This window comes from Triplophysa dalaica, chromosome 23 (assembly GCF_015846415.1).
Source record: "Triplophysa dalaica isolate WHDGS20190420 chromosome 23, ASM1584641v1, whole genome shotgun sequence".
Classification (NCBI taxonomy): Eukaryota; Metazoa; Chordata; class Actinopteri; order Cypriniformes; family Nemacheilidae; genus Triplophysa; species Triplophysa dalaica.
This window is the reverse complement of record NC_079564.1, coordinates 16,071,276-16,096,765: the sequence shown is the minus strand read 5'-3', so window position 1 is coordinate 16,096,765 and position 25,490 is coordinate 16,071,276. Positions and strand designations below refer to the sequence as shown.

The 25,490-nt window shown below is 38.3% G+C and overlaps 1 protein-coding gene and 1 long non-coding RNA gene across 4 annotated transcripts; one reads left to right on the top strand and one right to left on the bottom strand.

Annotated features, from left to right (window-relative positions):
• Positions 1-1,168: 1,168 nt before the first annotated feature.
• On the top strand, positions 1,169-25,263 carry LOC130413026 (elongation of very long chain fatty acids protein 2-like). Its single transcript, XM_056737906.1, has 8 exons — positions 1,169-1,309; positions 3,371-3,434; positions 21,801-21,988; positions 22,136-22,213; positions 22,785-22,956; positions 23,187-23,311; positions 23,403-23,537; positions 23,983-25,263. The coding sequence occupies exons 1-8, from the start codon at positions 1,307-1,309 to the stop codon at positions 24,109-24,111; spliced, it is 894 nt and encodes a 297-aa protein (XP_056593884.1). The 5' UTR covers positions 1,169-1,306; the 3' UTR covers positions 24,112-25,263.
• Positions 11,696-14,131, bottom strand: LOC130413028 (uncharacterized). 3 transcript variants are annotated; one of them, XR_008905435.1, is made up of 4 exons: positions 13,316-14,131; positions 12,739-12,907; positions 12,377-12,507; positions 11,696-12,189 (listed from the first exon to the last, which is right to left on the bottom strand). It is a non-coding gene; the product is annotated as an uncharacterized LOC130413028 (long non-coding RNA). The 3 variants fall into 3 exon arrangements; XR_008905437.1 differs by having other exon boundaries at positions 13,624-14,131; XR_008905436.1 differs by having other exon boundaries at positions 13,786-14,129.
• Positions 25,264-25,490: the final 227 nt, after the last annotated feature.

Genomic DNA, 25,490 nt, shown 5'->3' with positions numbered 1-25,490 from the left:
TATACACAAATATACACAAATATACTACACAAATTACTCGCAGGCATTTGTCCTTTGAAAGCACATTTATGTTCGTTTGTGTGCATGCAAACATTTGCATTAATAGATCATTGCTAATTGATATATTACAAAAGCACTGTGGGAGCCTTTGAGCTGATGATCCTGTAAGTGAGTGGATCCAAACCTGATATACATCAGAGACAATACTAAAGTTAGATATAGTACATAATGTACAGTAGTGATCTACTAGTAGTATTCTACCTATATAATAAAGGTAGATTTTAACCAAGAGAGTTTGGCAATGTTACAATAATCTAACGAAAATGTACACACCTAGCCAGCACAAAGGGCTAACGGGGTGCGAAACTTGAATTTACTGTTGTTCAAGATTAAAAAAAATTACCCCATTGGCAGATTTTTTTGTTTGTTAAACAAGACAATATATCTTGGGTCACAACACACATGCTTAGTAAGAATGTTTTGTTTTGCAGTGCACTATAGTTATTGGGGCAAAACCATTGTAAATTTGTGGTTATTATGGTTATACTACAAATCTACACAAATGAAAATAATATGGAGATGGTGGTCTAGTGGGTTAAACCACTGAACTGGTAAATCTAAGGTTGCTGGTTCGATCCAGCATCCACCACCAGTGTGTCCTTGAGCAAGACACTTAACTTCATGCTCCAGGGGGATTGTCCCTGTAATAAGTACACTGTAAGTCGCTTTGGATAAAAGCGTCTGCCAAATGACTAAATGTAGATGTAATGAAAAAAAATCCTTAAGAACATTCATTATACAGGAGACTGTAGTAAAATACAAAAACCACCTGAACCACCTTTACAGAACAAATAGTAACATAATATACTACAGTATGCAACAATTACTACAGCTGACTATAGTAATTAGATAAGTGTACGACGGTATTCTTTTCACGTGGGAAAGTTTCCTATAGTTTATAAAAGCAGTCTCCGTCAAGCAGGTGGTTTTACTGTAGATTACAGTGCATAGCTTTTGCAGTTGTTCGGGGTTACTGGGTTGTTTTTAGGACCGCATGTGAGCTCGCTGTCATGGTTTAGACTGTGACCCTATCATCTGATAGTCCGTACCATCGTGGTAGCTAAAACGTGAGCTCTGATTGGTCATTCTCACTTCCGTTAGTCTTCGGGTATCCCCGCGCCACCTCGCGTCACACTCCGTGGCTCTCGTGGGGTCGCGAATTCATTAATTCATTCATTCATTCTCTCTTCAACGCTCCTCCGTCCACTTTCCAGCTGTCTCATACTGTTTGAACAAATCCGTAGATATGGTAAGGACTGTTGCTCAGTTGCAATGTTTGTTGTGGCGTGACAATCAGAATCTAGAGTTGATGGGTGATCGCTTTCTTTATCCCATTTTATTACATTACATTGCATTATAGTAATGTGGTTACAGTTTGGATCATTTCATGCCTCCAACTTTATAATGTATAGGCCTAAGAGTTATTAAGTGTCTGTTTATTATGGGTAAGTTTTTAAATGATACAGTTACTATGTGGAAGTGCAGTACAGTTATCTACGCGGACAAAAAGTTTTCTCGTGACTGAAAATTTTGAAAAGAATTATATCAATAGGTTTTATTAAAAGAAACGAAAAAAGTCATTTTAATGGTTAAAGTATGTAGAAGCCGTCAAGTGCTCAATTTTGTAGTTTAGTGATTTATGTTTCACAAAAAAACGTTTATGCTATCACCCATCATCAATATCCTGTCAGGACCTTAATTGACACAGAAGTGGTATTACCATTGCTCATAAAAAAAAACATGGTAAGACTTTACAAAAAGGTGCTATTTGTTAACAGTTATTTAATGCATTAGTTAAAATGAACTAACAATGAACAATACTAATACAGCATTTATCAATGTTAGTTCATGTTAATTTCAGCATCTACAAATACATTACTTATGCATTTACTACTGTTACCAAATAGCACCTTATTGTAAAGCGTTACCAAAAACATTTTAGTTTATATTGTGACCACTCATTAATTGCTGTGGAAACTGTAGCACAAAAGTATGATGTCAAGCTAACCTTTAAGGGGATTGGCACATACCCAACTGGCCTGAAAAACAACACATTTTTCCATGGATTCTTTCGAGTTTACATAACTACCATATTCCACATTTATAAATTGTTTCCATAATTTACATCTTTTTTATGGAGTGGTTGACAAAAATGTGTTAGAAATGTTTTTTTTGTAAAACAATATTTTTGAAGAAATATGCATACATTTACTGTGTGATGCTCAAATATTAACTAACTTGAGCATTCTTGCCGTCAGTTCTTTCACTGTTTAAACATTTTTACTTAACTGTACCATAAATGTGTCTTATGGTGTAATTTAGCAAAATTATGAGAGAGATTTATCTTTATGGTTAGACACTTATTTTTAATATAATGTTATTGATTTAACATTATTTTCCCTTGTGAATATACTGTTGTTAATCATTTGGTATCACATCAAAGCTTAACACTTGTAATAGTGGTTGCAGAAAAGTTAAATATTTGAACAAGTCTGAGACGAAAACTAACCGTGTGCACATGTCATGGACTTCACAGGTCACTTTAGTAACATGACCTTGAACAGGGTCATTCAACTAATTTAATTTAAGTTGGCCAAATAATAATTTTAATACCTTTCTATCTTCATTTATAAAAACGGTCATTTATTGAATCAGTCAGACAGTAAGACAATATCGTGACTTGAATAAAAAAATATTTAAAAAGATCTAATAAGAAAGCAGTTTTTGTAACAACCATTTATTTCATTTACAATGTTAGCAACGCTAATTATATTCATTTCATCTTGTGTGACAAGTTATGTTGGATTAATCTTAATTGATAGCCTTATGAGAAATGTAATGAATGTGCTTGAACTTGCTGAAGTCTCAGTGAGGTATCAGTGGTGCTTATTGATTTTATCAGGATGTCACGTCTGCAACAAAGGACATAATTCCCCGTGAAGTCTCATAAAGCCCTATGATAAACGTTTGGGAACAGTTTCACTTATCATCCACTATGATCTTCCACTATGAAGCTTTTTACTAATATTTATACTGGCAGCACATCATGGTAATTTACAACATACACACAACTAGAGGTACTTTCAACACCTGTAGATAAGATTTGTGATCTATGATTGTGGGGAGGATTATCAGTAAAGAGCAACTATATTCAAGTTTTGTTTCAATTTCCAGCATGAAAATTACAGACAACTTTTTGTGTGGGTACTTTCACAGTGGTTTTTGTTCTTGTTCAGTGCTTTTGTTCAAAGCCTGCATTCTCAAAATACTCTAATGAGAAAAATGTTTTTTTTCTGCTCTTGTATTTTAGAACCACTTTGAAACGCTTGACAAGGTGATGAACTCTATAGTGGACAGCCTTTTTGGACAAAGAGGTTTGTGCTTTTTGTGTGTTTCTAAGTTTGCTTTTGCATTATTTATTTCTTGCCTTCTTTTGAGACTGTCCTCAAAAAAATGACCTGTGTGTGACATGTGTGAGCAATGGTATGATACGTTACTTGCTCAAAATGCATAAATGGTGCAATTTGTAATGTAAATACAGTTAATCCTGATGGTTTAGATTTAAAATCACACTCCAGTAAGTGTCATCATTGCACAATCATGGTGGAATATAAATATTTCATAATGACGGTAGAGAAAAGCTTCTCCTGCTAGTAGAGATGCTGGTAGAGATGCTAATTCAGTGAACGGTCCAATGCGTTGTATTTGAGGTAAGGAACAAACAACTTTTCTTGTCATATGGATTGGAGAACAGGTTGCCTCATTTGGTGAAAGCATAGCCTACATAATTTTAAAACACCTAGAGACTTTACTTAACATGGCTAATTAACATGGGAATGCAATTTAAAAAATACGATGCTACTGGAAATTGCAGCATGTGATTTACTGACAAGCCGGACATTAAAAAACACAGCCCCGAAATTACATTTACATAATACAATCTACCAAGATCTGCGCATATTTGGGTAGGGTTTAAGATATACTTTTAATTGTGATATTATGTATCTTTACACTCTCACTAGTTACAGCACCTTAAACATATCCATTATGTTACACATTCAGACAAAATATAATGATAATGTTTATAAAACACATGTTTGTCAGCTGCCCATGTGTAGAAGGAACTTAAACATGTTCGAGACCTCTGTTGAGAGTGTTTACTTGTGTGTTTGAGTTTGTAAGTGGGCAAAATTTGAACCAGGTCATACACTGCTCAAAAAATTAAGGGAACACTAAGACAACTATAGTCAGTTGTGGTATAGTGGTTAGAGAGTTGGACTCGTAGCCAGAAGGTCGCTGGTTCAATTCTCAGTGCTATCAGGAAATGACTGAAGTGCCCTTGAGCAAGGCCCCTTACCCCTGTTTTCTCTGCAGTGATAGCTGCCCACTGCACCTTACTAGTAAGTCCCTTTGGATAAAAGCGTATGCCAAATGAATAAATATAAATGTAAATGTGGTTGTTCACAAAACACTTTTTAGATTTTAAATGAAAGAAATCTTGTTAAAATGAATGTGTTGATGATTTTGGCTTTCATTGACCATTATCACATCATTTTGTTTCCAATAAATTATGCAGTGTGTAAAAGTTAATATTTTTAATGTTTTGTTCATAGAGATATAGTTTGTAATTTAAGTGTTCCCTCCATTATTTTTAGCAGTATAATATGTATTTTAGCAAAATTAATATTAATCCTTTTGGAGGGCCATGAGACACCTGTAATGAGTAGTTTGTCCAACTGTTTTTGGTAAGTCAATAACAAACAGCTTTTTTTATTTTACAGACTTATATCGCTTCCATTTGACTTCCATTTCACATCTTTAAACTTGAAATAATTTCCAGTGTATAAGAACTGCTAATCACATATCATTTAAATGATTATTTGGTTCATGAACTGGCAGTTTAGCAGAGAATTACATGTACCCTTCCGTTGCTTATCCCTTAGCAAATCAGATGTAGCGTTAAAGACATTGGAATTCCCACCCACAATTCTCTCTCTTACTCTCTGCATGCTGCTGGCATGCCAGCACTGGCACATTGAATGGCTTCAGGCATACAAATACTCCTCCGGACAGCACAGAGTAAAATGTGAAGCACAAAATGTGCCGCAATACTGTTCTTGACAGAGGCTTAATACATTAAGCCATTACAAAAAAGCCACATAACCTGGAAAATATTAGTCTTTTGTTCTTAACATGTAAATGTGCCATAATATGAAAGGTAGAAGTTTCATTATGTCTTTTTAATTTTATGTTTCGAAAAACAACTGTAAATGCTACTTTACATTTTTTAATTTTCAGAATGAATATCTTTGAAAATTCCACTGGCTTCAGTGTACAAATTGTCTATATGTGCACGACTAATTTACAGGATACTTGTCCCTACTGAAAGGCCTTTTTACTCACTGAAGGGGAGGAGTTTTTTTCAGGAGTATCTCTAGATAGTATATACAAAATATTGTGCAAAAAAGTATGTTTTGAATAAAATGCCATATGGTGGACAGGCAGTATGGTGAAATGTGACAAATATGGTATCAAAGTACTCAGCTAGAGCTCTAGCAATGTAAATGTCTTGACATGGCATATTTTTGTTATATTTTGCAAGCATTTTCTTTAATTCAGTTTGCGTTCATATAATGCTGCATTTTGTTAAAACAAATCTAAATTGGCGATGCCCACAATGGGCAACTGGGGAACACTGGGTATCATTCGTCTCACCATGATTCACGGAATCTAATACGATCTTTGGATTTTAGACCAATGTTTATAAAAGTTAAGAAAAATGACCACTCAGGGGGGTTGTACTAAGTTTCAGGTCAATACACAAAAGTTTGACGAAGATGCAGCTTTAAAACCATTTTGGTCGGCTCACCGTCAAATACATTGCTATACGAGAATTGATTGTACAATCCAAAATCTTTTTTTATTACTTTTTGGTCATGTCTATGCTACATACCAAAGTTTGTGCAAATCGGAAAAATGCTTTAGGACGAGTTAGAATTTTTATTTTATTCAATATGGAGTACAGGAATTGGATTGGAACATGACAAATTTGGTAGATTTGGTAATTCCGTGCAATCGGACAAATGGTATACGGTCTGGGATGAGATCGAAAAAGCACATTCACCTTCATATGGGATCAGATTTGTTTCATTATTCTGAGTAAATAAACTACGATTCGCAAATAAATAAAGACAATTTCACAAGCATTTTTTAAATCCACATATGCACTAAAAGCGAACCATAAAAACATGTTAGACATTTCACAAAAATAAATGAAATTCACAAATAAATACAAAGAGATTTGCAAATAAAAATTATTTACAAATGTATTTAAATTATATTTATTTGTAGATCGCCTTCTTCACATTTGTGGATCGCTTTCTGCACATTTGTGGATCGCTTTCTGTGCATTTGTGAATCGCTGCACGCATTTGTGGATCAGTGCACGCATTTGTGGATTGCTCTCTGTGCATTTGTGGATTCTGAAACATTTCTAACGTCAGATCGTGCGCACAATCCACAAATAGGTGGACTTCGCCCACTATCTACGCAAGCCAATCGGATAACTTCCGCTTTTGTTGTCCAATAGGCCACGTTCTAACTTCAGCCAATCACGTTTTGCTCTGCACTAACATGCAGGGATCTAACATGGCCACTAGTGGCGGTCTAAAATGTGTGTTATACTAAGAAATGATAATGGCCTCTTCTTTGTACTATGTAATGATTGCTTGTGTTCCTATGCATTGCCGTATTGTTACATATCTGCTGTATTTAAACGTTTATGACTTGATAACAGCGTGCACGGACTGGAGTGGAAAATCCCGGTGACTAGGGAGTCGGGACTGATTTGGTCATCCAGCCAGACTTTTTATTGTGTTTATGTACCAAAGGGCTAAATTCCGACTGTCTAACTCTCTGCCATGACAAAGGATGTTGATTCTTTAACTATGATCTTGTGCACACAATATATTCTTAATTGATGTAAGCCTATACAATTTGTGTTTTCGAACCTAACCATAGTAAATATTGGTAGAGGCTACAACTGCAGATAATCAATTTACTGTAGTTAATAATAATGGACGTGGCAGTGCTCTCAGTAGCATGTTATACGATAAACGTCTCCATTTTACCTGGTGCTAAATAAATAATTATTGTTGGGTTATAATTATGTATATATTGCTGCCTTTTAAATGACATATAGGACAGCTTTAAAATTCTGTTTATTTCCATTATTTTATGGCAAATAAAAAAACAATGGGGGCATTAAGAATGCAAGGGAGGCAACAACTTTTTCTTCGATGAAAAAAGTATGAAGCAAAATATGAAATTGCCAAATAAAAATGAATTGAAGCCAATTGTACAAATGATTGAGTTCTCCATACAAATGCACAGAAGGCACTGGATATTACTGGTCATTTCAGTAAAGCCCTTTTCATACAGAGATCCCCGAAAATATGCGGAAGGTGTCCCGGGATGCCCGGATCGGTTGATTTTGGTTTACAATGACAGTGACCTGCATTAAAAAGGCAATTATTTTGAATTACTTGTTTTTGTTTAGAAAAAAAGCATGCTCAGGTAGGCTCGAATCAGTCTGCTAACAAAAAAATGGCTCTTGCGCGTCGTGTACATCAAGAGACGTACTTTTAAAGATTGCTAAACGTTCAATTTAATTGAAGTGCTCTAGCATTGTAATTTTGTGTTGATCGATGAAGTCATTTAAAACTTACTGCATTTAGATGCGACATAGCCTATTCTCTCTCAATTTCAGTAAACATGCTGGGGACACATACAAACTCCGAATACTACTGCGGATATTTCGGACTGCTGAGCGAATCACTGGTAGACTACTATCGTTATAACTGCAAGAACTTTACTCATCCAGAGTGTGCGAGTAAAATGGCTCGCAAGATCTCGCTGGACCACTCACACCCAGCAAACTATCTCTTTGAACTGCTGCCGTCTGGTCAGCGCTACAGAGCCCTGAGCACCAAAACAGCCAAACATGGACAAGTTTCTTTCCTCAGGCCATCTACGCCATGAACAGTTGAACAGTTAAATGTTCTCCCCACTGTGCAATAAATATGTGCGATACTAAACTACTCACTAATACTAATATTTATTTATTATACATATGTTACTGATTTAATAAATCATATCTATCCCATTACCTTACACAATTTTTATAGCACCTAATAACTAGTATGGCACATGCATAAAATATAGCATCCGGTTCTCTTTTGACAAGTAATGTTTTTTTTTGTATATGTGTATTGTCTATTACATATTCATTTTTTATTATTTTGTTACCTGTGTCTTGTCACTTTATGTGAGCTGTTTAGTAAATGTATTATACTACTACAGTATTTCTGTGTGGGGATTTGTGGACAGACTTATCCCACATGATAATCTTGCAATATAGCCTACTTACGCTGCTGCCACTAAAGACTACGCTTACTATTGTTAATGTATATAACAGGTATCATTTGGTTTTGTCATGGGAAAGAGTTAGACAGTACACAGAACAGTGTAGCGATAGCAGCAGAGATCATTCAGGAATGGGATAAACCGATGTGACTGATGAAATCACGTTTTATTTTGAATTTTGAATGACATAGAAATTCACAATGCTGATGATTCCCCTCACATTAATTCTGCCATCGTTATACTGGTAGTACACCGACTGCTGCAGTGCGCATTGCAAACTCTGCGCACCTTGAAAGGAGGCACACGCCGAGTGTGTGGATCGAAATAGCTGCTTAACCATGCAGTAACAGATTAGATTTGATCGAATGCCAAAATCGGAATTTGGCCCTTTGGTACATAAACACAATAAAAAGTCTGGCTGGATGACCAAATCAGTACCGACTCCCTAGTAGGGTGACCACCTGCTAATAAGCCAAAGGGGGGACAAGGGGTATGTTTCTGAGGGACAATGTGGGACACTGCCTGGCGCGGCGGTGCCCCCACCCCCCGGACAGACTCACAGATAGTGGTTTACCCATTTCTAGCACATACCACCGTACATGGTATATTAATAATGCTCTATTCCCCTAAACATGTGTAATTGCTGATGTATGCTCATGAATAGGCCACCCAATGTATATTTTTTTACATAAAGATTCACAATATTTAGGGTATATATATAATATATTGACAAATGCACTTCCACTTACGATTTACTTTAGCTATTTTATTTTCCCAGTCTTTCTTGTACCCACACCTTCTCTTTTTAATTAATGGCTCAGACCAGTGGCCTTGTTAGGCCCTTTTTAGGGGAGCTAAAGCCCCCCTAAAGTTGTAGCTCAGCCCCCCTAAAATATTGTGTGTAATGTAATCTGTACAAGAATTCGAGATCGCTTTATAACCCCCTTTAAAACTCTTATTATGAAAACGGCGTTAGGCTGCGTTATTTAGCGCATTCTTCAGTTCACACAGTAGCACATTGGAGTTAACATCATTAGCAGTAACGTTATAAGGTGTGTTCATTAACATGACATCTGCATTTTTGCCATTCTCTGTTATAAATGCATCTTAATATGATGTGGAAGCGATACAAGACCCTTTCCCATTCACTGTTTAAAAGTTTTATGTGCGTTCACCCCTCGTTAACTATTTGCTAACTTTACCTCAAGCCAAATGAAAGCACTAAACACCAATGACAGCATACTTCCACGATTAAGATGATATTGTAGCACACAGAAAGTGTCATTAATGATGATGTGCTATAGTTATAGAGAGGTGACGGTAGTTTTGACAGCTCTGTAAAGAGGACGGGCAGAGTTACTGTAGATCAGCTGGTGCGGCAGTGTTATTCATTGTTCTGAGTTCTGAGGAAATAAAAGTGTACAGAAGCTCTATGTCGTTTTCAGACGCTTCAGTATTTTTATCATTAATTGAAAACATATTGTGGATGTAATAGATGAACACACAGTCATGCAGAGAGAGTGACAGCGCTAGTGCTAAACAGAATGAATGGCAGAGAAACATAAGTTATTTTTACTAAATAATGATTCAGCAGTTGATTGTGACATTTTATTTTATGGATTTGTGACTGTTGTTGTCACTTTGAAATATAAATGTTGCAGATTAACCGATTAATGTGATATTCATTTGAATAACAATAACTTGTATTTATGCTTTTCTGCATATTCTTTCTTAATTCTTTATTTTAGTAACGTATACAATATGTGGTGATTAGAGTGTGGCTCTCTCTCTATATATATATCCTCATTGGAGGCTGAGCCTCCCCTAATATTGAAAACCTAGAATCGGCCCTGGCTCAGAATCTCTTTCTCCATTTTTCAAATTGGAGCTCGCATCTAAAAGTTCCTTCTTAGTGTGTGCATGTGCGCGCGCTGTCATGACAACAACAACGGAACAACCTATTCAGCAGTTCAACTGAGGGGTGGGTGTGGCAACAGTAGCGTGCTGAACTGTCAAGTAATGTTCGTTTGGTTGTCTGGGGCTCGAGGATATAGAGCGACCAACTTTTTTTTTAAAGCAAGCTTTGATTATGCGTGACACGGTCTCAATTTGCAGGACGCATGAATTGGGCTTCAAACGCTGTGCGCGCACGCGCTACGCGGGACGGGTGGTCACCCTACTCCCTAGTCACCGGGATTTTCAACTCCAGTCCGTGCACGCTGTTATCAAGTCATAAACGTTTAAATACAGTAGATATGTAACAATACGGACAATGCATAGGAACACAAGCGATCATTACATAGTATAAAGAAGAGGCCATAATCATTTCTTAATTTAATTTTAATTTTATTTAATTTAATTTAATCATTTGGCAGACGCGACTTACAGTGCACTTGTTACAGCGACAATCCCCCTGGAGCAACATGGAGTAAAGTGTCTTGCTCAAGGACACACTGGTGGTGGCTGCTGGGATCGAACCAGCAACCTTTGATTTACCAGTTCAGTGGTTTAACCCACTAGACCACCATCTCACATGGTGCAAGAAACACACATCAACACATTTGTGTTTCTTAGTATAACACACATTTTAGACCGCCACTAGTCGCAATGTTAGCTCCCTGCATCTTAGTGCAGAGCAAAACGTGATTGGCCGAAGTTAGAACAAAAGCCGAAGTTAACCGATTGGCTAGCGTAGATAGTGGGCGAAGTCCACCTTTTTGTGGATAGTGCGCACAATTTGACGTTAGAAATGTTTCAGAATCCACAAATGCACAGAGAGCAATCCACAAATGCGTGCACTGAACCACAAATGCGTTCAGCGATTCACAAATGCACAGAAAGCGATCCACAAATGTGAAGAAAGCGATCCACAAATGTGAAGAAGGCGATCTACAAATAAATATAATTTAAATACATTTGTAAATAATTTTTATTTAAAAATCTCATTGTATTTCTTTGTGAATTTCATTTATTTTTGTGGAACGTCTAACATGTATTTATGGTTCGCTTTTTGTGCATATGTGGATTTAAAAAATGTTTGTGAAATTGTCTTTATTTGCGAATCGTAGTTTATTTACTCAGAATAATGAAACAAATCTGATCCCATACCTTCAGGGCTTAGCCTCTAATTATTTTTTAAAGGTGCAGTTTGTAACTAGTTTGCAGTAAAATATCCAGAAACCACTAGGTCAGTGTTACACTGTAAAAAAAATCCTGTAAAATTTACAGTAAACTACTGGCAGCAGGGTTGCCAGCCAGTTACTGTAAATTGTACAGCCACAGTACTGTAATTTAATTTACAGCCATTTACTGTAATTGCAGAATACAGGAAAAACTGTAATTTTGAATAGCAACAGTATAATGCTGTATTTTTTACAGCAAATTGCTTGATTTTAATTTACTTTATTTAGAAGAAATACATAAATCACTGTATATCCAGTATGTTTTGCATACTGGATATACAGTGTTTATTTTTTTTTAATTGATACAAAAATACATTACAGACAAATTGTGTACGTTGTTGTACATGAAATAATTTTATTCAGTAAGAACTTCATAGTATCCAACATGGCTCTTTAAACATTAATGTTTAAACAACACGTTAACCAACATTACCATCATGAAACAACATTGCAAAACAAGGCCCAAGTGAGTCTGTAAAACGGTCCACATCTTGATCCATCAGAGCACAACAAGTAGCTGGAACTATGGAAACGAAACAAGAGAATAATGTTAGATATTCAATTTATAGTCAGAGAAAAACAGAGGACAACATCTACAGTCAGAGAATAATAAAATGATGTAATTCAATGATGAGATCTGTGTGTGTGTGTGTGTGTGTGTGTGTGTGTGTGTGTGTGTGCGTGTGTCTGTGTGTGTGTGTGCTTCTTACTTTTCATCGATTACACTGAATATTCATCATTGTGTTTAGAAGAGCGGCGACATGTGGGTTCACTGCAACCTGTTTCTTCTGTATCCTGGCATTTTAGATGACGCTGCTTGTTCCACTCTCTGGATTAATATCTACAAAGAGTCAGGAAAAACTAAATGTTATATATTAAATGTACAAAATATATTATATTAAAACACATGAATTAAATCATCAGCTTGCTAGTGTTAAATAGGGGAGACTTCTAAATAATTTGCCCAAAAAAATTGCATCTCTCGTTGAGAAATATTGTTTTAAAGGTCTTAACAGGTATATAACATTAACATATCTATAAAAAGCAGGTAAGGAAGTTGTTCAATTAATACCTTTCATTGGACTCCAAGTACACGCTGCCCCATCCTGGTACTCAAGACTGGATATGTAACATGCTATGAACAGAGTGGGAAGGCCAGACATGAAGCTGTGCTGAGCACCGTCACACACAACCTAACCTTCAGTAGTCAGCATCCAGTGGCCTGCATGGCAAAGTGTGTCCTAAAACAAACAATTATACATGTGACAATAGTAATAGTTAATAGTGACTATACAATTATCTTTAAGCATTTTACATTTTAACTACATCTTAGTATAAGTGACTCTACAAACAAACTCTAAGCAAATTAAACAGAGTAACTTACACTTAAAACCGTACTTATACAGAAATGTAATCCAACTAACGTTAGGGATGTCACGGTCAAGAAATTGTCACACTAGTATTTTGTAACGGGTCTCACTCCCACCCTCCAACGGTCCTATTTGGGAGACAGGCCTGCTATACAATGAGGGTGTCGCTAACGTCTTTTGCTCAAGCTCTCATCTGGCCTCCGATACATAAACTGTATATCTAGATGGTTACGTACATTAATCACTTTACCGGGCTATCCTCCGTGAACATCGACTTACCTCAAGCTATGGTGACTCATTTTAATTTGGGCGCTCGATTTAACGGATGACTGCATTTGCAAATTTGAATTACACCACAAAATAATCACGAGCGAGTGTGGTATCCCAACTGTCGAAGCATGTAACTTTTACCGAGTCTACGGCGGGCGCGTTGTTCAACATTTAAAAAACAATCGTCAACTAACTAAAACAATGAACTGTAGCTCGTCACATACCGCCTTCACTCCTTGTGTGAACAAAAACTCTAAATAACATGAACAACTTCTGTCCTCAGGTGCTATAGCGACGGAGAATGTTTGAAATCTTACCGCGACGGCGCTGCTGAAACCCCGCAAGACTCCTTCGGTCCCCGCGGATGGAGGTTGAATCCGGGGTTAGCAATATGAACCGCGAATTTAGATACCTCTATATAAAGTTACCAGTATGATAGTTACCAAATATGGAAAAAAAATACGTAATAAGTTACTTACCACAGGTGTGAATCATTCATTTTGCGCACTACCCCAATCTCGACTGTTGAAGATCATCCCGCCATTGTAGATTTGAAATTTACAGCAATATTCTGTACATTGAGTTAATCCGTCACGTGACCCCAGAATGCATTGCACTTTACAGCAATATTCTGTATTATTTAAAATACAGTCAGCTTCTGTAAAATAACGCTGTAGTTTTTACAGCAATTCGTTACAGTGTATATATTTTGTTCTGCTGAGTACTCACAATATCTCAAATGTTTCCAAATTCTTTCTTTCCAATTCGCCATTCTTAAAAGTGACACGGCGATGTGGAGTCGCATATCAATGGCGTCATATCCATGTTGCCGTTTGCTCGTTTGAGATGCGCCTTTGCTCCGTAAAATACATTCTTAGCCAATGAGCATTAAGCTCAGTTCAGTTCATCTTTATTCATTTCCCGAAGGCAATTTGGTTGCAGCACACAAGTATTCGCATAAATAATTCACATAAACATAAATACATTACAATACAAATACATTTCCTTCCTATTAAGGTCTTACCTTACATTTAGAAACTTTACAGCTGAGGGGATAAATGAATGCCTAAATCGATATGTTTTACAAATCGGGGTTCTAAAACGAATGCCAGAAGGGAGAAGGTTAAACTCATGATACAATGGGTGGGAATCGTCTTACAAAATGCTCTGGTCTTTACCCAGAACCTGTCTATGATATTACTGGGCCATAATCATCTGATTACTCCCAGTTGTTTTACTTCCCTGGTATCAATGCTCTCAAGACATTTCTTGTTTTTCACATTTAGAGAATTAAACCAGCACAACAATGAAAAAGATAACAGTGACTTAATATAGGATCTGTAGAACATGCACATCAATGTTTTCCCCACATTAAATGACCTTAGTTTCCGCAAACAATACTATCTTTGCTGCCACCTCTTACACAAAGCCTCAGTATTGGAAGAAAAGGACAATTTATCATCCAAAACAGTACCCAAGTACTTGTACTGTTCAACGCTCTCAATACCTACACCATTTATGCTCATTTGCTTATCATGAATAGATTTCCTCCTAGGGTTAAAATCAATAATCATCTCCTTAATTTTAGAAACATTAGGTTTTAAGAAAGCATTCTGACACCACATAATAAATTCTGACCCCAGCCATTCAGAAAAGCATTCATTCACTGTAACTCTCTGTTTTCTCTGCACAAGGAAATCTAAAATCCATCCAACCCAAATTCATTAATAACCTTCTCAACTAAGATATGTGGCTGAATGGTATTGAAAACGGATGAAAAACAATTTAACAAATGTTTTCGGCTTATCCAAATGTTGAAGAACTAGATGTAAAATAGTCGCTATTGCATCATCTACCCCTCGCCTAGACTTATAAGCAAATTGCAGAGAGTCTAAAGAACTCTGTGTCCTTTGCATAATTACTTTCTTAACTAATTTTTCAATGCATTTCATCACTTGGGATGTAAGCGCCACAGTCTAAAATCATCCACCACCTGTACATTTTGCTTTTTTTGGTACTGGAATCACTGTAGACTGCTTCCACAGTTCAGGTACTTTTTGTTGTTGGAGAGACAGCGCAAATAAAATATTGGACCTAACACCTCGGCACGTTCCTTAGGTAATTTACCCCCTATTTTAACAGGCCCAGGTGCCCTCCTGATTTTACATTGTTTAAAAACTGATGACACATCACTCACATTTAAAAAGACACAATCATCCTCCCCATTTCTTTTACATTCATCTTTCAACCCATCGATTTCCTCTTTAAAATCATGATCATCGAATCTTAGATAAAAATTATAAAAATCCTGTGACAGAACTACGTCTACGTCTTGCTGACCTGTTATTGAATACATCCCATCCCAAGCAGAACCTAAATTTCCAGATTTCAATTTTACCTCAAGATCTTCCTTGTAAGCTGATTTAGCCCTCTTAATTTCACACTTAATTTCTTTTTTTAGCCTAAAGTACTCCTCTGTATCTCCCTCTTTAAAGGCACTATTTCTTTTTGACAGAAGAATCTTTAGTGATTTTGTGACCCATGGTTTACTGTTTGGGAATTTCTCAAACACTTTCAACGGTATTAACATTTCCTCACAATACTTCACATAACTAAAAAGGTCCAAATCAGAGTCCAAAAAAACAGTCCAATCTGTACATTCCATACACCCTTTTAACCCTAGCATAGCATCTTCAGACCAGTCTTTCGTCTTAAAGAAAGACTGGTGTGTCTTCAGCAAGTCGTTTCCCATCATGCTTTTGATCAACGCAGTCGGTGGAGAGCAACTGCGCCTGAATGAAGAATCTGATACAGCTGCCTGTTCGTCGCGAGAGTTTTGATACACTTCAGCATGACATCAGAGCAAGGCGGACTCACCTGCAGAATTTGGGCAACGCAAACAAGCCTGCGCTTTATGGGCATGTGCTTTATTTTATTTGTTTCGTTTTAATAATTTCTTCTTTTAAGTCCTATTTGTTTTCATTTTTACTTGATTATATGTTATGTTGGTGTAGATTTTTATTCAACAACATTATTCCATGAAATAAATTGGCCAATCCATCAACAAATGCTACATGCACACAAATAATTATATTATATTACACTGTACAGCATCTTAACATGATGTGTTGCTTGATTTTACACCATGTAGGCTACATGTAGTCTGAAATGACTTTGAAAGTCAGAAGGACTTTACAAATTGACCACTTCTTCAACAAAATTATGAATTCTAGGGACGTTCCTAGCAAAAAGACAAACATTTGTTAATAGGGCCACTGTGCCTTAAAAGCAACTTTTAATAATTTTAATAATGGATCAAAAGATTGTCCTAATTTTCTTATAAAAATAGAGGTATTACAAGTGCATCTGCGAAATACAGGAAGTGTCCGGCTTGCCTGAACTCTTTTGACCCTTACTGCAGCCCCATACTCTTGTCTTCATTTTAGGCTAGGCAAGGTGCATCTCAAACGACCCTATTCATTTCATTTGTCATTTGGTGTAATGCCACATGATTGGCTGGTTAGATTTGCCCATCACCAAACAGCCTCCATTTAAAACAATGTCTATTTACTGTTGACACATATGTATTGTAACATTTGTATAAGAGTTTAGTATGCAGAAGGTCATTATGCACCACCCAACATATTATCATGGGAATCGCATGGGAAAAAAATGGATTTAACCTTTATTACCTTTAATTGGTACAATTGTGCATCTTGATCATTTATGTACAGTATCGATAATACATTCACTGATATTCAAAAGTAAACCAAAGTATATAAGTACAGTTAAAGTACACAAAGATAGAGTTAGCCCTTAAAATGGCATGAAATGTTTGTGTACACATGTTTTTCAGTGTGTTTTTAGTGGATATAAGGACACTTGTTGTGTTCCTGAGTAAACTTTTCTTTTACACTGCCAGAAACTTGGATGTAAGACTTAAGATCTCTGAACTTTACCAAAGACAAAGAATATATTCAATAATTCAATTTTATTTATGTAGCACTTTTCATTTATGCAATGCAGCTTTACAAACATCATAATAAGAAAATTTATAAAAATAATACTAGACGACTGGGATATGCGCTGCCCTGATACATTACATTTACATTTAGGCATTTGGCAGACGCTTTTATCCAAAGCGACTTACATTGCTTTATCCTATACATTTTACATAGGTATTTGCAATCCCCTGGGATCGAACCCATAACGCAATGCTCATACCACTGAGCTACAGGAAAGCTATCTGATAGAGAGTAGATGCCAATCCGCCCACAATAGGAGACTCGCAGCCTGTTTGAAAAGAATTCCGGAGTAGACCCCTCCCTGGCGATTTATGTACGAAACCACGGACATGTTTTCTCTGCTAATCAGGACTTGTTTCTTCCCCAGCTTCTACTGGAAAGTATGAAGAGCTAGAGACACTGTCTTCAGCTCCAAACGATTTAAATGCCATTTGCTCATTTACTCTGCCCAAAGGCCGGATGCCGGCATGCCCTCGCATACCATCCCGAGGACGATGCATACATCGTAACGTCTCCAGCCCCAGGGGAACTCCCAGACTGAACATGCTCGGGGTGCACCATGGACTAAGGGCACTGAGGCACCTGAGTGTAACCAGGACTCGGACTCGAGCTAAAGAGATGGACTCCGCCCGCTCTGGACAGTATACGTTATAGACTGACTCGGAGTGAGCTTGCTCTTCTGCATGTTCATTCGCAGCCCCAGGGATGTCAAGTGACAAAGCAGCGTCTGCGTATGAACGATTAGCGCCTTCCGTGAATGGACTTAAATCAGACAATTGTCCAGATAATTCAGAATGCGCATACCGCTTGCTCTGAGAGGGGAAAGCACAGCGTCCAAGCACTTTGAGAATGTGCACAGAGCTAATGCCAGCCCGAACAGGAGGACAGCAAATTGGTATGCTGAACCTTGAAAGCATCGCAGGAACCTTCGGTGGCGCTTGGCTATCTGAACATGAAAATACGCATCCTTCAGATCCACGGATGCAAACCAGTCCCCGGGGCCCTCTTTTTAGACAGGATCTGTTTTAGAGTTGTCATTCTGAACGCTTGCTTGTGAAGTGCTCGGTTGACGGGTCTCAAGTCCAGAATCGGACGCAGACCACCATCTCTCTTGGGCACTAAAAAATACCGGCAGTAAAACACACTTTCTTACCACTGAAGCGGGGAGGTCTGCGTCTGAACTGCAGGGAGTACCCGTGTTCTACTATATTTGGTAGCCAATGAGAGATGCCCCGAATGGCTTTCCACGCGTCCAGTTCAGACATAACGGCCGAATCTCTTCGGGCGTTACCGTCAGCGGACTGTTAAGGGAAGCACGCTGGCCACGCGAGGCTAAATCCATTGGCGGGGAAATGGCTCGTGTTTGAGAATCCAGCCATCTCTCACTCACGGTAGCGTCCTTGGACGAGGGAAGGCTGGTTATAGCAGGGATTTACCGCGGCATTGCTCTGCACCATGGCAGGACAAGGAACACAGTATTGGCTGGGTGAGGGGGAAACAGCTTCTCTTGTGAGCGGATATGTGTTTTCATAGCATTCACACAAACAACACTTATTACATTGCAACAATAGCCTGCAACCGCGGGGGGAAACTGATGCAAACAGCAGCGTTTGGGGGCCAACGGCGCGCTCACAGACTCTCTTCTCCACTTCACAGGTCCGTCAGGACGATGGCTTGGCAGCGGATGACGCTCCACCGTCGTGGCCCGGACCTCTCTTCGGCCCGTACCTCTTCTTAGCTGGGCCGACCATTGTTTAGGCCAGACGTCCAGCTCACGACATCGAGTAGCCGGCTTGGGAGCAGCGTGCTGCTTGACCGGTCTATGCATTATTTGAGGAGCGGATGAAGAACGGGCACTCAGAGACTGTTGATAAAAGTGTTGAGACAGCATGTGACTCATGGTCTTGGCGCGCTTTTGTGATTCACTGAATGTGAATCACTCCATGACGTCACCAAAGAGTCCAGAGGGAGTGATAGGAGCGTTGAGAAGAGACTTAAGATCAGCTTCTTTAAGATCTGCCAATGTAAGCCACAGATGACGGTGGAGGACGACCATAAACCCCATAGATCTGCTGATAGGCTTCCCTTGCAGATGCGTAGGCCTTACCGGCGAGATGGGTGGCAAATCTGCGCGCCTTCGACGGCAGTCCTGGGTCCGTGCACAACGAGATGGTGGAAGGGCACAAGTGAGCAGCGAGGTTCTCCTTGACAGATGGCATGCACTCATAGCCGTGGGCCTCAGCACCGCCCACGTGGGCGAACATGGCCTGCGTAGCAGCCTGAACGCGAGCCGACTGAGGAGCAGATCACGATTTCACCACGTGCTCGTGGACATCCGGGAAAAACGGCGCAGTCCTCTTGGATGTGGCCTGACGGTAGCCCGCCTGAAAGTACCAGGGGTCGAGCTTAATTTTAGCCGTCTCCTCGGGTGAACTCCAGGGGAGGTCGAGCTTGCTCACAGCCTTCTCGAGGAGGACTCCTCGTGGAGGTCCGGGGTGCTCTCCGGGTTGTCCGAAGCTGAGATGGACATGGAGTCATCGTCCTCCTCCATGACGAAAGAAATGGCGTCCGCAGCGAAAGGTGGGGGACGATGACCTTCATCGTCGCAGAGGACTGGGGTAAGAGTTGACGGCAGAGGACTCACCAGTGGCTTGTTGGCGGCAGTGAGCCTCGACCCTATGAGTCCGCTCAGTGCACGCAATCAGATTCGCAGAATGCAGCCTCCGCATGAGCCAGGCCCAGGCAGGCAATGCAGTGCTTGTGAGTATCCGGCAGGTCAATGGGACACGCACAAAGACATCCAGTTTCGCTTTCCACAATGGCAGCTTGAAAAAGAAGGTTCTGATGAATTGTCGTCATATGCACTCTATTTATACTGACTTGATTTGTCAGTATATATATATATATAATGTTGCATGTCTTGTGATGATTGGCCAGTTTTGTTACTGCTGTTATCCAATAACACTTCAGAAAAAGTGAAAAAGGGGAGGAGTTTCAAATGCGGTTCTCCCCAATGTCGAAGTGATCGCTCTTGAAAGGGAACGCGAGGATCATCGCATTGGACATCATTCAATGCTGGACAGACCCACTGGCATACAACATTGAAGCACTGCAAGCGCAGAGAGCTCTGCATGCTTTCGAATAACTCTTGCCGTGCTGCAAGATCTGTGAAGCGTCGCGTGAAGAACAGCTTAATGATTTTCTGCTAGATGGCTGTTATTCTGTTAGAACCACTCAGACATCCAACCATGCAACAATAATAATCTACTCTTGTATCATCAGCCCGATAAGTGGAGAGGGAACCAGAGCATATTACAGTGTCTGACATTGTTTTTGCGTGCTCACGCACCTCTATAACATTGTCTTTAATGATCTCCGACTGACGAATTCATACATCAATAGTGCAGACTTGAATAACAGAATATTTACGTTTAGCATTAGCCAGTACTTTTAGCTTTGATCTAAAGTCAGACGCTCCCGGTATATATTCAACTATGGTAGCTGGAGCCTCTACTTCCACTTTCCGTAATCTAGGTGGTAAGGAGAAGCACAGTCTCAGTCAGATTGTAGTAAAAAGTATTAAACGTAGACGATCACAGAAAAGTGGGGCACGATGAGTAGAGTCTATTAACTTATTATATAGATATACTGTAAGTTGGCGAATATACAATTTAAATATTAGGTGACTCACATCCAAGGCGAGCCACAAACCAACTCTGGACCAATACAATACACAGAAAGACTAACACTAAAGAAATCCTAGGGTATTAGGATATCGCCCAAAATACTACTCGTAAGATCTTTCAATGCCATAAACTTGTAAATAAAAATTGTTTGGCAACTGTTTAACCTTAGCCCAGTGCCACAGTTACACTTTTGTTCAAAGTGTGTGACAAAATGCTTGACAAGTTTCTCTAAAACGGAATTTCTGTCACAAAAGTTTCTAATAGATATAAAAATATTGGGCCATATGGGTCTGTGAAACTACTGATCTAAGAGAGGATTCTCAGATTTTGCACCCAAAATGGTCTTGTCAAGACATCTTGCCGCTATGTTAACAACCCATCTTATCTGTCTGCAAGTGACAAGATTTATGAAACACTTTGCTCATCAAGATAAAATGAAGGCCAAAACACTACAGTACTGTACATCTGATATACATTTTTGTTCTTCATTACACTAAGCCACTATTACAACAATGTCTCAAATGGGACGAGGAAGATTAAGTCCTATCAGAACAATGTGAATGTGAGTCATGTGATTCAGCATTCTTGCAACACTCTTTGATAACACAGACAGTTGACCTCCAGATAAACCAAAACATAACCAAAGTCCAGTTCTAATTAAAAAAAGAAAGAAGCAATTTTTTTCATATACTTAAAAAAGTACCTTGAGGATGTCTTTTTTAACTTTTTGGACACTGCTTTTCTTCTGTCGTGTATGTAATGCATGTATGTTTTTGATGTTAGATATTCGAGTGAGAGGATGGCTCCTGCTGGATTCCTATACACCGACCTTTTTGCTTACCATCACCTACCTCTTAACTATCTACCTGGGAACAAAATATATGAGAAACAGACCAGCATACTCACTGAAAAATGTCTTGCTGATTTACAACTTCTCTGTTACCCTGTTGTCGTTCTACATGCTGGTTGAGGTAAACAAGCACGCAGTATATGTGTGGCGGTGTCTCACAATATAAAATAAATGGTAGTGATGTATCTGTCAGTGCTGGTGTCCAGTATGCTCTCAGCAGTCTGTGCCTAATGTTCTGTGTTTCCCTGTTTATATATGTGTTTGGTAGCTGATATCAGCAGTCTGGTCTGCAGGTTATCGTCTTCAGTGTCAGGGATTGTATGAAGCTGGTGATGCAGACATCAGGGTGAGTAACGGTCACGTCAATATGATCCAACATCTCTGAAGAATGTTTGTGCCAGAAAGAATTGAGGCAATGGTGAAGCTCTGAAGCCAAAGTGACATCATCTGGGTTGAAAAAATGAAATGCAGTAATGCAAGTCAAACTAGAAATGGATTGACTTAATTAAAGACAAGTTTGGGTTTCCATATTTGTTGGTCTATAACTCACACTACACAGGCAGCATATAGAACGAAAACAATATGGATAACACAAAATGATGTTCTCCAAGAACACATGCCCTCTTGATATATTTCAATTCAAAATTATGGGCACCATGCTAATGCTGTGCTAATGAATCCAATGTGAAACAGGTGCAAGTCTAGCTCAATTACATCCTGTGGACTGCAATTTAATAATTTAGTGATTCATTCTTATCACCGATTTACAAACATTACAGTAATGTCTTGGAATATATTTGAGGAGCTTTTCAAAAAATGTATGTGATTATTTGTCATTTAATTCATTTAAATTATGACATAAGGTCATCTTGTTCTATTAAAATTTGTGCAGAGCTAATATATTTTCACATGGATAGGTAGCAAAAGTCCTCTGGTGGTATTATTTTTCCAAGCTGATTGAGTTCCTGGACACCATCTTCATTGTGCTGAGGAAGAAAAACAGTCAGATCTCTTTGCTGCATGTGTATCATCATGCCTCAATGTTTAACATCTGGTGGTGTGTCCTCAACTGGATACCCTGTGGACAAAGTAAGTCTGAAGGACATATCAAGCATAATGATACAATACTGGTGTAAGAAAACACATTACACATAGCTCCTTTGTTTAAACACATTTCTTTGTTTAATGTATTCAATAAAATATTTAAGGTAAATCGGATAAATTATATTCGTAAGAGTATCCAGTACACTGTTTGCATGAACTTAATGTTCACTTGACACGCAGTCATCTAAACATTTACATTAAACATCTTTGTCCAGGTTTCTTTGGGCCGATGCTAAACAGTTTCATACACATTCTCATGTATTCTTACTACGGTCTGTCCACCATCCCATCCATGCAGAAATATCTGTGGTGGAAACGATACCTCACCCAGGCTCAACTGGTCAGTGCATTAACCCGCTGTACTTTCTCAAGACACTGTTGCACTGTGTTAAGGGAGGAAAATAATGTTTTGTTCTTGTTCTGTCACACAGGTTCAATTTGTATTGACTATAACACACACAGTAAGTGCATGGATCGTTCCTTGTGGTTTCCCTCTGGGCTGTCTGAAATTTCAGACTTTCTACATGGTCACACTTGTGATCCTATTTGTCAACTTCTACTTGCAGGTTAGAAATACACACTTTCTTAATTTTAACAGATTTACACACCATTCTTCTGCATAAAACCTTTTTTACTTGAAACTGCTCTTGTAGGGTCAATTGGTTAAGTGCAGTGCAAAGTGCATGGGATTGTGCCCAGGGAACACACACACTGATAAAAAAGTATACTTTGGATATCATGTGATTTAGATGAACGTGTTGATGCATAAATGAAAGTGTAGCGTTTAATTTCAAATATATAATAATAATGTCCTCTAATTTGAACAGAGAAATTATTTCACATTATACTGTACATAATTTAGTTTAAACTTTTCAAAATGTTCGAACCACTCGGCTAATCTAAGCCTCCAATTAATCCCCAGTTCAGCGCACATGCTGGCTTTTCTGTGCTTGATCCCATAACTGTCAGTCTGTTTCCATATCTTAATCAACAAATGCCGTTCCTCTGCAGACATACAGAAAGAAGAGGCTGGACAGTGACAGAATGACAAAGACTGGAGGAGATCTTAAGAACATCAATCATTCAAATGGGCTTTCATATTCTCTAAATGGATCAAATTTAAAACGGAAAGTACAGTGAATACCTTCTCAATCCAGTTGTGTCGAACACTAGTGAAATAGCAGCTATAATCATCTGTAATTGAGTACTTTTTAGAATAGGAATTTTTTAACTTTTTTTGTTTTTATTTTATACATTCCTGTCAAGTCTTGACACTATGAGCTCAATAAGTGGCATACACAACACATTTTATATGGAGGGTGTTCAAAACCACAGGTCCAGATGTTCTTCAAAATAAATTACTCTTACGTAGTACAGTATTAAGCCTCTTAAGCTTGTGTCTCGCTGATAAGAAATATTTAGTAAATTAAATTAAATATTAGTAAATTATCCTTAACCTCCATATTCAGCCATTGTTTAACAGAAATGCCTTATATTAATTATTTTACCTGAATGCTGGAAAACGTTTCGCTGCTGCAGAATGTGTTAACTATGAATTTATTATATAAAGTTATCATTTTAGACTCATTTTAACCAGTTGGATTAGTTCACAGTCATTGAAAACCTGGAAATGTTAGGGATTTGAAAAGGAATGCGAATTTATACAACAAATATGCATTTTTATAGATACTGTATGAGAAGCAGTGAAATATTTTACTGGCTAGAATTTTTTGTAAATGCAAACCTTACTCTGTTAAACTATCCTCATATAGTAATCATCATGGGAACCTTTACTTGCCTAGAAGTACATACATTTTAGGGATTCTGAAGTTTTGTGTTTATTTCATTAAAGCAGTGTTTCTCAGTTCCAGTCATCACCCCCCAGAATGCTTTCGATGTCTTCCTATATAAAACTCCCCATTCAACTCATCAGCTTGACACTGTGAAAATCATCTATGACATGACTTGTTCGAGGGCATGCAATGCCATGCAGACAGATCGGGAAACGACAGTGCCACGAGAGCAATTCGAGGACTATGTATGCTTGCTCTCACTGTGATTTCACACAAGATCGGTCTGCGCAGCGCTACATAAAGTCGAACAAATTGATCACTCCCTTATTTGAGGCATTTAAAACAATGTTAGGTAAAGATGCAAACTTTACATAAGGTGCAAATTACGCTGAGAATGGTACATGGTTTGTAGACAGCTTAATTGACTAGTATATTAGAACTGAAGATAAATGAATGTCTTAACTAAATAAAATAAAGCACTTCAAATAATTGCACCAGATATACCTGCTGCTCTTTGTTTTTATTATAATTCCTGACCTTAATTGAAACAAACTGCATGACTTTTTTCAGTTTTTTTATAAGGTGTAGACAGAAAGAAAAAATGAATGAAAAACAATAGCAGTCTTATAAGGACAAATCCTCTGCGTTCGATTGTTCTGGAGGACACTGGGAGGCCTCGAGATCTGCAAGCTGAAGGCAAGAAGACATCTGAATTCTCTACACATT

What these genes read in the sequence shown, in the direction of transcription:
- LOC130413026 (XM_056737906.1), top strand. An exon ending in CGTTCTACATGCTGGTTGAG is followed by an intron (nt 21,989 to 22,135) that starts GTAAACAAGCAC and finishes TGTGTTTGGTAG; the next exon opens with CTGATATCAGCAGTCTGGTC. An exon ending in ACCTCACCCAGGCTCAACTG is followed by an intron (nt 23,312 to 23,402) that starts GTCAGTGCATTA and finishes TCTGTCACACAG; the next exon opens with GTTCAATTTGTATTGACTAT.